The sequence below is a fragment of the Microcaecilia unicolor genome, chromosome 10 (genome assembly GCF_901765095.1).
Source record: "Microcaecilia unicolor chromosome 10, aMicUni1.1, whole genome shotgun sequence".
NCBI lineage: Eukaryota > Metazoa > Chordata > Amphibia > Gymnophiona > Siphonopidae > Microcaecilia > Microcaecilia unicolor.
In genome coordinates this window covers 17160780-17175303 of record NC_044040.1, presented here as the reverse complement: position 1 = coordinate 17175303, position 14524 = coordinate 17160780, and the positions used below count along the sequence as shown (strand labels likewise).

At 44.3% G+C, this 14524-nt stretch overlaps 1 protein-coding gene across 1 annotated transcript in view; it reads right to left on the bottom strand.

The window, feature by feature from the left end:
- Nucleotides 1-14524, bottom strand: part of LOC115478999 (collagen alpha-1(VII) chain-like) — a 309662-nt gene that overhangs the window by 22428 nt on the left and 272710 nt on the right. Inside the window, exons 89-91 of the mRNA XM_030216704.1 lie at nucleotides 6809-6886; nucleotides 3931-3984; nucleotides 2849-2897 (exon numbers count right to left, since the gene is read on the bottom strand). Coding sequence (XP_030072564.1) covers nucleotides 2849-2897; nucleotides 3931-3984; nucleotides 6809-6886 — 181 coding nt within the window. The remainder of the gene's footprint in view (nucleotides 1-2848; nucleotides 2898-3930; nucleotides 3985-6808; nucleotides 6887-14524) is intronic.

The following is a 14524-nucleotide window of genomic DNA, read 5'->3' as shown; positions in this document are numbered from 1 at the left end:
CTTATTTCTTAGGCTCCTGGCATTCGCATATAGACATTTCAAACTATGTTTGTTGTTCCTAAGTACATCATGCTTAGTACTTGACAGTATAATTGGCAATCTTTTGTCTGATTTTTATTGTTATTTAAAGATACCCGATCTACTACAATCTCTTTTGCAACCTCACTATCAGGATACTCTATCTTCCCTGTTATGGTGATATCTTTGAAAGATACCTTATCCCGAACCATGCTCTTTTGAGCGACTGTCGGCCTTCCCCCCATTTCTAGTTTAAAAGCTGCTCTATCTCCTTCTTAAACGCCGATGCCAGCAGCCTGGTCCCACTCTGGTTAAGATGGAGCCCATCCTTTTGGAATAGGCTCCCCCTTCCCCAGAATGTTGCCCAGTTCCTAACAAATCTAAAGCCCTCCTCCCTGCACCATCGTCTCATCCACGCATGAGACTCTGGAGCTCTGCCTGTCTCTTGGGCCCTGCGCGTGGCACAGGTAGCATTTCAGAAAATGCTACCCTGGAGGATCTGGATTTCAGCTTTCTACCTAAGAGCCTAAATTTTGCTTCCAGAACCTCTCTCCCACATTTTCCTATGTCATTGGTACCCACATGTACCAAGACAGCGGACTCCTCCCCAGCACTATCTAGAATCCTATCTAGGTGACACGTGAGGTCCGCCACCTTCGCACCAGGCAGGCAAGTCACCAGGCGATCCTCACGTTATTTAACCGTTCAGCAGTCATTCTGGCTGGTATAATAGCTCTGAATGTCAGGAGGACAGTGACTAGTTAAAGGAAAGACCATTGTGTCCATAACCCCATCCTACAGTGATTAATGACACTATAGCACAGCTTTTCAAACCTGCACTGGGGACCTGCTACAGCCTGTGAGGTTTGCAGGATGGATATGCATGAGATAAATTTGCATTACTGAGTCCCTGGTGTGTGCAGCTTTCTATCATGCATATTCATTGTGGATATCCTGAAAAACCAACTGGTTGCAGGATCCTTAAGATAGGTTTTCAAAGCACTGGACTATAGGGAAACCACCAGGTCTACATTATCCATCCCTAACTATAGTGAAGATAGCCCACAACTTCACATTTCAGTGACTGAACAAAATAGAGGGAGGTCGCAAACCAGAGATTATGAATATTGTCACTGTGGGGGAGACAGCAACAGGTCATATCACCACACTAATTATGATTTTGTGTCAAAGAGCAGTAACAGTAAAAGCAGCCAATACATTATAACACAACTTTTTCTAGGCTGCCTCTTCCTGTCTCTTCTTTTCCTTACCTGGCATCGGAGCTGATTGGAAAATCTCCCTTGGCAGATGAGCCTCAGTAGGCACAATAGGGGCCAGGGGCGCCGAGAGACTGGGCCGGGCCCAGGGCAAGGCCGCCCCCGCTGCCCCACCCCCGAGGTCGCCGCCACCGCTCCCCCCTCTGTCCGCCACCGGGCCGGGCCCACTGCATTGAAATCACAGCACCTCTCACCTCCATGTGAAAGCGCTGCAAGCAGCAGCAGATCGCTTCCCTTCGGGTCTCCTTCCCTCCCTGTGTCCCGCCCTCGCGGAAGTTACGTCAGATGAGGGTGGGACACAGGGAGAGAAGGAGGCCCGAAAGGAGGTGATCTGCTGCCCTGCTGCCTGCAGCACTTTCACACGGAGGTGAGAGGTGCTGTGATTTCAATGCAGGGGGCCCGGCCTGGTGGCAGACGGTTGACGACGGAGGGCGGGTGGGACTGCGGCACCGGGCCCCCCTTGGAGGCCCGGGCCCGTGGAATTTTGTCCCCCCTGCTCCCCCCCTCTCGACAGCCCTGATAGGAGCAAGGGTTGTTCTTGACATTAAAGACTAGAAAGTCTGACATCTTACTGTGGATGGACAGACTGGATAGGCTATATGGTCTTTATAGTTTCTTGAATTCAGACACAGTCCTTGTCTCCACCAATTCCACTGGGAGGCCATTCTAAGTATCTACCACCCTTTCTGTAAAGATATTTTCCATAGATTATTCCCGAGTCTAGCCCCTTTCAACTTCATCGTACTTTAGAGCTCTAAGGGAGGAACAGAAATTGAGTGAAACTGACATGGAAACGAAGTTTGTGTGGAAGACCTTGAACTGGAACAGAACGATAACTAAGGAGAAAGGTAACACACATTTTTGCCCTTAATAAGTCCAAATAAGTCCAGAGAAACAACCTGTTCCTTGCTCATCATTTTGAATAACTGATATTGTGTTCTTCCCTCCATACACTGATTTAACCTTGCACAACATCTCCAGGATCAAGGGGGCCAGAGCTAGTGAGAATGTATTAATTTTTCAGCTGAAGGAAGAAACTTAAATATACCGGTCTCTGCTGAAACAAGATTAGTTTGATTGCCTCCGTAAGAGGTTTGGTTATATTGTGCTATAATAAATGGGCTTGTTTTTGTTTTATTAAGAAAATATAATCCATTGGAAAATTAGAATTGACTGTAAATCGTTTTAAGAAGAACACCATTTAACTCAATAGCCAAATGGGGACAGATTAATGACTTTTAGTACTGAGAGACAATTGAAAAGAATTATAAAAAAAGAAAACAGGCAGAAACAAATGTAATGGGAAACTGATTAGCAGAACATCAGGTCGAGATGGTTGCAAGGAGCTCGTGACCGAGGAAAGAACGGGCTCATCTTCTGCTTGGTTTGGCTCATTTTCTCTCTTGTTTGACTAATCGAGGGGGGATTATCATTCTGAAGCATGTCTCAGCCCAGTCTGTGCGGGAATTCAAATCGCTTCAATTTAGCAAAGCCCCTCGGAGAGCCTGGAGAGCAGAGAACACAGCAGATGGCCTGTGATTTAATTTACTTACCACAATTGTCTCTCATCTCCTTCCTGACCAAGTCCTTCACGTCTTCCTCCTACAATTCCAAATGGAGAACCTCTTCGTTATCGTTATTATCGCTAATATTAGTATCATTTGTATAGTGTTACGAGGTGTATACCGTACTTTATGGACACATACAAGAAGATAATTTTATTCAGAATTTACCATGTGCAAAGCCTGTTTTACACGTGGAAAAAGACTCTTGCAAAACTGTGCAAGAATACAGATGCGTGAAAACTAGGTGCATGGAAAGAGTTCATCTACTTGTATATGATTTATGGAAAGGGATTCCTGGGGCACAGTTTGGGTGAAGCAGAGGCAGATATGTGATGAAGGTGCACATTTTCCCTCGGATTCTATTTATGGTGCCTATAGAATAAGGGCAAAGAGCAGATGCACATGTAACCAATAATTAGCGCCAATAAGCACTTGTTAAGGCCAATTATAAAATTATCAATTTAGCCAATTACATTATTCTCCTAATTCTATAAAAGTCACCAAAAACCGCACGCACAAATTTGGACACATTCCTAATTTGCACATGCAATTTAATTAAATGACAAGCTAATTAGTGTCAATAATTGGCTTTTTAACAAGCAATTATTGGCACTAATTAGATTTAATTGGAATTTACATGCGTAAATTTAAGTGTGGGATCTGTGCCTAAATTTTATGCACAAGTAAAATGGGGGCACGGAAAGGGGGGGTCACAGGCAGAACAAGGGCATTCCTAGCATTTACATGCATTGTTATAGAATATGGGGGACGCACGCCTTATTTAGGCGTGTATATGGCTGTGCCAAAAGTTAGGCGTGATTCCTGGGCATAAACACTATTCCATAAACCGTGCCTAACTTTAAGCGTGACTTAGAAGAGTGCTTTTTTCAGCACCAATTGTTTTTTGACACCACATATAGAATTCACCCCATGTGATTCATGGGAGATCTAGAATTCGAAGGATAATGTATTTAGACTAATAAAAAGATATCACCACATATTCTATTTTAGTTTTATTTATTAACCTTTATTTCTAGAAGGGCATAAAAAAGAGCGAAAGCTCTACTCACTGAAAGTCCTGGATCACCTTTGTCTCCTTTCAGGCCAGTTGCACCCATTTCTCCCTGATTTAAAAAAAAAATACAGCCCTTAATGAGAAAGGAAAATGGGACTTGAAATACCACCTTTCTGAGGTTTTTTGCAACTACATTCAAAGCAGTTTACATATATTCAGGTACTTATTTTGTACCAGGGGCAATGGAGGGTTAAGTGACTTGCCCGGAGTCACAAGGAGCTGCAGTGGGAATCAAACCCAGTTCCCCAGAATCAGAGTCCGCTGCACTAACCACGAGGCTACTCCTCCACTAGCAATATTCCATGTAGAAGCCTGCCCTTGCAGATCAGCAATGCGACCGCGCAGGCTTCTGTTTCTGTGAGTCTGACATCCTGCACATACAGTGGTGGAAATAAGTATTTGATCCCTTGCTGATTTTGTAAGTTTGCCCACTGACAAAGACATGAGCAGCCCATAATTGAAGGGTAGGTTATTGGTAACAGTGAGAGATAGCACATCACAAATTAAATCCGGAAAATCACATTGTGGAAAGTATATGAATTTATTTGCATTCTGCAGAGGGAAATAAGTATTTGATCCCCCACCAACCAGTAAGAGATCTGGCCCCTACAGACCAGGTAGATGCTCCAAATCAACTCGTTACCTGCATGACAGACAGCTGTCGGCAATGGTCACCTGTATGAAAGACACCTGTCCACAGACTCAGTGAATCAGTCAGACTCTAACCTCTACAAAATGGCCAAGAGCAAGGAGCTGTCTAAGGATGTCAGGGACAAGATCATACACCTGCACAAGGCTGGAATGGGCTACAAAACCATCAGTAAGACGCTGGGCGAGAAGGAGACAACTGTTGGTGCCATAGTAAGAAAATGGAAGAAGTACAAAATGACTGTCAATCGACAAAGATCTGGGGCTCCACGCAAAATCTCACCTCGTGGGGTATCCTTGATCATGAGGAAGGTTAGAAATCAGCCTACAACTACAAGGGGGGAACTTGTCAATGATCGCAAGGCAGCTGGGACCACTGTCACCACGAAAACCATTGGTAACACATTACGACATAACGGATTGCAATCCTGCAGTGCCCGCAAGGTCCCCCTGCTCCGGAAGGCACATGTGATGGCCCGTCTGAAGTTTGCCAGTGAACACCTGGATGATGCCGAGAGTGATTGGGAGAAGGTGCTGTGGTCAGATGAGACAAAATTGAGCTCTTTGGCATGAACTCAACTCGCCGTGTTTGGAGGAAGAGAAATGCTGCCTATGACCCAAAGAACACCGTCCCCACTGTCAAGCATGGAGGTGGAAATGTTATGTTTTGGGGGTGTTTCTCTGCTAAGGGCACAGGACTACTTCACCGCATCAATGGGAGAATGGATGGGGCCATGTACCGTACAATTCTGAGTGACAACCTCCTTCCCTCCGCCAGGGCCTTAAAAATGGGTCGTGGCTGGGTCTTCCAGCACGACAATGACCCAAAACATACAGCCAAGGCAACAAAGGAGTGGCTCAGGAAGAAGCACATTAGGGTCATGGAGTGGCCTAGCCAGTCACCAGACCTTAATCTCATTGAAAACTTATGGAGGGAGCTGAAGCTGCGAGTTGCCAAGCGATAGCCCAGAACTCTTAATGATTTAGAGATGATCTGCAAAGAGGAGTGGACCAAAATTCCTCCTGACATGTGTGCAAACCTCATCATCAACTACAGAAGACGTCTGACCGCTGTGCTTGCCAACAAGGGTTTTGCCACCAAGTATTAGGTCTTGTTTGCCAGAGGGATTAAATACTTATTTCCCTCTGCAGAATGCAAATAAATTCATATACTTTCCACAATGTGATTTTCCGGATTTAATTTGTGATGTGCTATCTCTCACTGTTACCAATAACCTACCCTTCAATTATGGGCTGCTCATGTCTTTGTCAGTGGGCACACTTACAAAATCAGCAAGGGATCAAATACTTATTTCCACCACTGTAAGTGCACGATCCATCCAGTCTGTCCAACAAGATAAACTCATATGTGCTACTTCTTGTGTATACCTTACCTTGATTTGTATCTGTCATTTTCAGGGCACAGACCGTATAAGTCTGCCCAGCACTATTCCCGTCTCCCAACCACCAGCCCCGCCTCCCACCACCGGCTCTGGCACAGACTGTATAAGTCTGCCCAGCACTATCCCCACCTCCCAACCACCAGTCCCGCCTCCCACCACCGGCTCTGGCACAGACCGTATAAGTCTGCCCAGCACTATCCCCGCCCCCAACCACCAGTCCCGCCTCCCACCACCGGCTCTGGCACAGACCGTATAAGTCTGCCCAGCACTATCTCCGCCTCCCACCCACCCACCAGCCCTGCCTCCCACCACCGGCTCTGGCACAGACCGTATAAGTCTGCCCAGCACTATCCCCGCCTCCCAACCACCAGCCCTGCCTCCCACCACCGGCTCTGGCACAGACTGTATAAGTCTGCCCAGCACTATCCCCGCCTCCCAACCACCAGCCCCGCCTCCCACCATCGGCTGTGTCCATCTACCAGCGGAAGGAGACAGAGAAAACAGTTCCAAGCAAACTGTGCTGTTACTTGTATAGAAACAGGCTATGTTAAAGGATAAAATGCATTGCTTTACTGCAGATGCTTGGCTGTCCAGCAATTGCTATTTTCCAATGATTTGAGAGGTTCACTGTGGGATATAAGCAGAACCTTGTTACACATACAGTGATCATCTGTAAAGGGATTCAAGCAGTTCAGTGGCATAAGGTAATTCAGAGATATTAAGAACTGTGTTGAAAAGTCGCACACGATAGAATACTCCAAAGTATTTTCTAGTACATACATGTACCTGAAAGACCAAACTTTCTAAATTATGTTTACTAACCATTTCTCCTTTATTTCCTGGAATTCCTGGACTCCCTCTGGGACATGGCTGTGACCTTCCTCTTCTTCCTCTTCCACCCTACAGGAAGGAAAGAAGCACATCAGTTTTAGATGCCAGATTGTAATGGAAGATGTAAAGGACTGCTTTTCAACCCTGCTTTGATCGATAATACACTCTGAAATCTTCTGTCTTTGACCGAAAGTAACTTTTCTTGTAAATACAAAAACAAGTTGGAATGTGGAAGATAAGGCGCATCTCTGACCAATTCAGTTTGTGCAGGAGGGAAACAGGATGTGCTCGGAGTTCAGGAGATGAGCCACCTGGCCAGTGGTTTGTTTACTTGAGCCGGAAGCATGTGACTGCATCCTCATGTACATTCCTGTAATTTTCCTTGGCTCTGAACATGAGTTCTAAGCCTAATAAAAAGGGGAGCTTGTAACAGCGAAATCGGAGGCTCATCTATGGGTGGACGCACTGCGTAGAACCAGACTCCTGGTCAAAGAAGCTCTTGACTTTCGCTGTGAACAGGGCCCCCCAGCTGATAAGAGCCTGGATGATGTAAGGACAAGTCTGCCCAACAAGATAAACTCATTTACATGATATGTGATACTTTATATGTATACCCAAGTTTGATTTGTCCTTGCCTTTCTCAGGGCACAGACCATAGAAGTCTGCCCTGCACTTTTCTTGTACTAAAGGTTCTGAAGATTCTGGAATCCTAAAGAGTTACAAGATTCTGGAATCCCAATTAGTAGCAACATTCCATGTAGAACCCCGAAGAGTAACGTAGTAACATAGTAAATGACAGCAGATAAAGACCTGAACGGTCCATCCAGTCTGCCCAACAAGATAAACTCATTTACATGGTATGTGATACTTTATATGTATACCCGAGTTTGATTTGTCCTTGCCTTTCTCAGGGTACAGACCATAGAAGTCTGCCCAGTACTGTTCTTGTACTAAGTTCTGAAGCTAACATTGAAGCCCCTTAAAATTTACACTCTAGCCCATCCCTATCTATTCAGTCACGATCAGGGCATAGACTGTAGAAGTCTGCCCAGCTCCCGTTTTGTTTCCAATTACCGGCGTCGCCACCCAATCTCCGCTAAGATTCCACGGAACCATTCCTTCTAAACAGGATTCCTTTGTGTTTATTCCACGCATGTTTGAATTCCATTACTGTTTTCATCTCCACCACCTCCTGCAGGAGGGCATTCCACATATCCACCACCCTCTCCATGAAATAATACTTCCTGACATTAGTCCTGAGTCTGCCCCCCTTCAACCTCAATTCATGTCCTCTAATTCTACTGCCTTCTCTTCTCTGGAAAAGGTTCGTTTGTGGATTAATACCTTTCAAATATTTGAACGTCTGTATCATGTCATCCCTGTTTCTCCTTTCCTCCAAGGTATACATGTTCAGGTCAGCAAGTCTCTCCTTGTACAGTTTGCAACGTAAATCCCATACCATTTTCGTAGCTTTTCTTTGCACCGCTTCCAGTCTTTTTACATCTTTAGCAATATACGGCCTCCAAAAACTGAGCACAATACTCCAAGTGGGGCCTCACCAACGACTTTATGTGGCATTACAGTCATCTAGTGGTCAAAACCATTGTCTGAGCTACAGTTGCTACACTAAAATGAGACACATATGGCTACAACTGTTGCAATAAGCAAAGTTGAACAAAGGAAGATAGATTCAAAGTACATATTTAACAAGCTAACTCTACAGAAGAGTCAATGCACTCTCCAAAGTTAGAAGTATTATCTAACCAGATACTCTGGCCTCCAACACACATTGCCTCGATTTTGGAGGGATTTAATTTCAGATAACATCTACTTTCTTTACGCAGCAATTTAAACCCTTAACCCATCCCCTCCCTTCTTAACACAGTAAAGTATTTGTGTGACAGCTGCAAAGACATAATAATGCAGCCTGACTCTTTTGACATATCACACGTTTGTTAAATACCAAATTAAACAGATATGGGGACAAAAGAGAGACCTGTGGGACTCCTTGAATTGAGTGGAGGAGTAACCTAGTGGTTCGAGCACCAGTCTTGACATCAAGAGGTGGCTGGTTCAAATCCCACTCCTGCTCCTTGTGATCTTGGGCAAGTCACTTAACCCTCCATTGCCTCAGGTACAAACTTAGATTGTGAGCACTCCTGGGACAGAGAACTATCCAGAGTACCTGAATGTAACTCACCTTGAGCTACTACTGAAAAAGGTGTGAGCAAAATCTAAATAAATAAATAAATAGCAAGATTCTAGAATCCTAAAGAGTAAAAAGATTCCATGCAGAATCTCAGAGTAGCAACATTCCATGTAGAACCCCAAAGAATAGGAGTGGTCTAGTGGTTAGAGCACCAGTCTTGACATCAAGAGGTGGCCAGTTCAAATCCTGCTGCTGCTCTTTGTGATCTTGGGCAAGTCACTTAACCCTCCATTGCCTCAGGTACAAACTTAGATTGTGAGCCCTCCTGGGACAGAGAAATATCCAGTGTACCTGAATGTAACTCACCTTGAGCTACTACTGAAAAAGGTGTGAGCAAAATCCAAATAAATTAAATAAATCCCAAGCTGTGAGAGATATAATGACCCACCAGCATTCTCTGTGTTCTAGACAAAACTGAAATCAGTCCAGAACTGAGTCCCTCAATCCCTACCTTTCACAGCTGGTCCAGCAAGAATTCATAATTAACCGTGTCAAAAGCTGCTTTTATTTATTTATTGGGATTTAGTAACCACCTTTATGAGGAGATTCACCCAAGGTGGTGTACAGCAATCATCAACAATACGGCACTCCTATCCCATTTGTCCAGTGTAACAAATCAACAAGCACTGTCTTTATTCTGTGATTTTCCCAGATTCCGATTGAAAAGAGTTCAATAATTTATAAGTGTCAATGAAATCAACTTACTGACGGAGGAGTGGCCTAGTGGTTAAGGTGGTGGACTTTGGTTCTGGGGAACTGAGGAACTGAGTTCAATTCCCACTTCAGGCACAGGCAGCGCCCAGTGGCACCAGTGGAGTGTGTTTGCCACAGCATTTATTTAAGGTTTAACAAAAGGGAGTACCCAATGAAGAGAGGCCTGGCCACTAAGCAAAAACTAATGAAATTGCTCTGAAGTGGCATCGTCCGAGGGCTCCCAAAATATATATAAATAATATGTGAATTTGCATCATTAAAGGCATTCACTTATATACTGTGTGCATACACCTAGTTCTTATCTTTGGATTTGTGTGGTGCTATTCCACTAGCAACATTCCATGTAGAAGGCTGCGCAGGCTTCTGTTTCTGTGAGTCTGACGGTCAGACTCACAGAAGCAGAAGCCTGCGCAGCCACATTGGTGATCTGCAAGGGCCGACTTCTACATGGAATGTTGCCAGTGGAATAGCAACATTCCATGTAGAATCTCAAATAGTAGCAACAGTGGAGGAGTGGCCTAGTGGTTAGGGTGGTGGACTTTGGTCCTGGGGAACTGAGGAACTGAGTTTGATTCCCACTTCAGGCACAGGAAGCTCCTTGTGACTCTGGGCAAGTCACTTAACCCTCCATTGCCCCATGTAAGCCGCATTGAGCCTGCCATGAGTGGGAAAGCACAGGGTACAAATGTAACAAAAATAAAATAGATACTATTGGAGATTCTACATGGAATGTTGCTATTCCACTAGCAACATTCCATGTAGAAGGCTGCGCAGGCTTCTGTTTCTGTGAGTCTGACGTCCTGCACGTACGTGCAGGACATCAGACTCACAGAAGCAGAAGCCTCAGCAGCCACATTGGTGATCTGCAAGGGCCGACTTCTACATGGAATGTTGCTAGTGGAATAGCAACATTCCATGTAGAATCTCAAATAGTAGCAACAGTGGAGGAGTGGCCTAGTGGTTAGGGTGGTGGACTTTGGTCCTGGGAAACTGAGGAACTGAGTTCGATTCCAACTTCAGGCACAGGCAGCTTCTTGTGACTCTGGGCAAGTCACTTAACCCTCCATTGCCCCATGTAAGCCACATTGAGCCTGCCATGAGTGGGAAAGCATGGGGTACAAATGTAACAAAAATAAATAACCATCTTTATAATAATCTTTCCCAAATAGGGATGATTTGCAAATAGGGTAATAATTCTAATAGCACTCTCTATCTGATTTTAATTTCTTCAATGTAGGTTTTACAACAGTCCACTTCAACGTATTCGAAAAAAAAAAAATCCCATTTAGTAATTTATCCAGCTGATTGCTTATCCCTTCATCTTCCTGAGTAGGAAGTAGCACAATACCAAAAAAAAGGAAACCAAAAATACACATGATCCCAAAAGAAAACATTAACATAGGCAGGCTGCACACACTCACACTCCCCGACCCTCACACATAAGGCACACAGTGACTGGACAGAATGCAAACTTTTTGGGAGTAAATGGCCACAGCTTTATTGAACACAATAAACTGAACACATTAACTTATAACCCTAGGAAGCACCCGAGCCTTGAGTCCAACATATTAGAGACTTCCTCTCCTCGCCCTGCCTCGCCTTGCCTCTCCGGCAGCTCTTTATTCAAAATTTGCTGCCATCGGGTTGGCCCCGCCCCTTCCGGCCTCCCCGCCAATCACAGGTGGGATCTCCTCTGACGTCACTGCTCTGGCGGGGAAGCCGGAAACGGGAGGACGGCCCGGGCCGGGGAGCTACCGCCTGGCAGCCGCCATGCTACGTGCGGCTGCTCGCTAGTCAGCTGTCCGGCCTTCTTATACTGTTCTATTTATGTACGTAGCATTGTAAACCACTTAAAATTGTATGATAAGCGATTTATAATAAATAATACAATGGAATGCCCCCATCCAAGGGAAACGAGAAATAGAAGTAACAGAAAAACAAGCAACGAAAAGCAGAGAAATGCTGCAATCAATTCTATGAAAACAAAAGGCATAAAAGAAACTTTTTTCATATTTAGCAGGGGCGTGTTAGGCTGCTGCCTATGGTATACCCAGAGTCTGTATAAATCCCTACATAAACAGTATTTCTTTGGTCAGGACCAGAGTTGAGAAGCAATGTAACTGTCTAAAAGCCTCTCTTGCCTGGTTAAATCACTTTGAGTATCGACCCCTTAGTTTTGTGTATGAGCTCCCATTTACTAAAGTTGACAGAAGGAGTTTAGAAAAGGGAACTGAGCTGATTGTTACATTTGTACCCCGCGCTTTCCCACTCATGGCAGGCTCAATGCGGCTTACATGGGGCAATGGAGGGTTAAGTGACTTGCCCAGAGGAACTGGAAGGCAACAAAGATGAAATAGTCTCAGTCTCTCATTTTTTTCTCTCTCTTATCCTTCTACCTCCCCTATATCCCAAGCCGCAAATGTATTTCCAAATTAAATTTAATAAACCCACTACGTAATAACCTTTGTCAGAATTGAAATTATGTATTACTCCTGTGACTTATGATTATGATCTGTTATCGAAATAATCCCGGACTTGCCCTAACTTGAACATGTATGCTGATGCTTGTTACTGTTAACTTGTTAAGCTGGCTAATTGCTTTATTTTAGCCATTTGTTAGCATTTATAAAACACAATAAAAATATTGGAACTATTAAAAAAAAAATTAATATACCTGTACAGCCTGAGAGTAAAGTGGGCTGCTCTTAACACCTCATTCAAATACAACAAGCATATATTCATTTATAACAACATCACATACAAACATTACGGTCTCACGAAGTCTGTTATTGAATTGAGCACGGCATGCTTTAATCAGCCACCTTGACTGCCACCCACAATTCTCCCTTCCCGCCAATGCTCCCCTTTGCACTGCACTTCCTGCCCTCACTTTCAAACCGCAGAAGGCTTCCGGGGAGAGCTGCAGGCACTGTTCGTCCTGTAATTTCTTTAATGAAGAAGAAAGTCTGAAGCATTAATTATCTCTGGTTTGGAGCTGGCTGCTAGCACTGCCACTGAGGACTGAGCTTCCAGCTTCTTTAAATACATATCATGTGTGTCTGTCTGGCTTTCACTTTCTGCTTTTCTCTTAAAAAGAAAAGAAAAAGTACCTATCACAGGTAAATAGTGTTTTATCCATATAAATGGAGCTTTGATTATTGAGTATTATTAGGAAAGGGATGGAAACCAAACACGAGGATGTTATAATGCCGTTGTATCGCTCCATGGTGCGACCGCACCTCGAGCATTGTGTCCAATTCTGGTCGCCGCATCTCAAAAAAGAGATAAAGGAATTAGAAAAGGTGCAGAGAAGGGCGACGAAAATGATAAAGGGAATGGAACGACTTCCCTGTGAGGAAAGGCTGAGAAGGTTAGGGCTCTTCAGCTTGGGAGAAAAGGCGGCTGAGGGGTGATATGATAGAAGTCTACAAGATAATGAGCGGATTAGAGCGGACAGATGTGAAGCGTTTGTTTACACTTTCAAACAACAACAAAACCAGGGGACACAAGATGAAGCTAGAATACGGCAGATTTAAAACAAATAGGGGAAAGTTTTTCTTTACTCAGCGGGTAGTTGGACTCTGGAACTCGTTGCCGGAGAATGTAGTGACAGCAGCTGGCTTTACGGAATTTAAAGGGGGTTTGGACAGATTCCTGAGGGAAAAGTCCATTGAACATTATTAATTTTGGTTTTTTTTTGGGGGGGGGGGGGTTGGGGGTTTGCCGGGTTCTTGAAGCCTGGATTGGCCGCTGTCGGAGACAGGATGCTGGGCTTGATGGACCCTTGGTCTTTTCCCAGTATGGCGGTGCTTATGCTTATGTACTTATGCCCTTCTTGTAAAACAGTTCTTCCATAAAATCAGTAAAAACTATCTTCTTGCTATAGCTTGTGCATATATTTCTATATTACCCAATGTGGAAAACTATTCCGTAATAAGATGCATAGAAGAATTTCAATTTTTAGCAACAAGAAATTTGTAGCAGAGTTTTTAAAAAAAAAATCCAGGAATATGTTAGTAACAGAGAGAATCTACAGCCAGGCTCTTAAACCTGTCTCGGTGACCCAATAGCCACCAGGTTTTCAAGACCTTCACAATTAATATATTTGAAATGCTTTTGCATATTCTGGGTTTTTCATGTAGATTGATTTATCTCATACATATTCATTGAGTATATGCTGAAAACCTGATTGACTAAAGAGTTACAAGGCCAGGTTTGGGAAGCCTTGATTTGGAGGGTCACCAGATGACTCTGTTATCCTAAATCCATGGTTTTCTAAAACAGATTTTTCAAGATTCTGTGGCAAGAGTTTGCTAATTTGATGGCACATTTTCATAAATTTGCATATATTTGCATGGTAGAGTGAAAAAATAAAGCAACAAATTAGTTTTAAAAAAGTCATTTTCGGGCATTTCTTATGTGCCCAGTTACTTTAATTGGCTCCTTTTGTGATCAGTGGAGACCAGAGAACACAGGAAGCAGAGATCTCAGCAGGAGGCAGGTAGATCTTAGTAACGTAGTACAGCACATAAAGGCCTGTACGGTGCATCCAATCTGCCCGACTAGGTGGAATAAAATACGTATACTTGATCCCAGGGGCGTAGCTACGGGTGGGCCTGGCTGGGCCCAGGCCCACCCAATTTCAGCCCAGGCCTGCCCAGCGCCAGCCCCAGCTCCCATTGCCGGCCACTGCTGCTTTTCCTGTTGAGCAGCAGGGCCGGCGCTACAAAAAGAAGAAGCGCTAACGCTAAGGATGAAAAATGTTTTTTTTAAAAAGCGCGGCA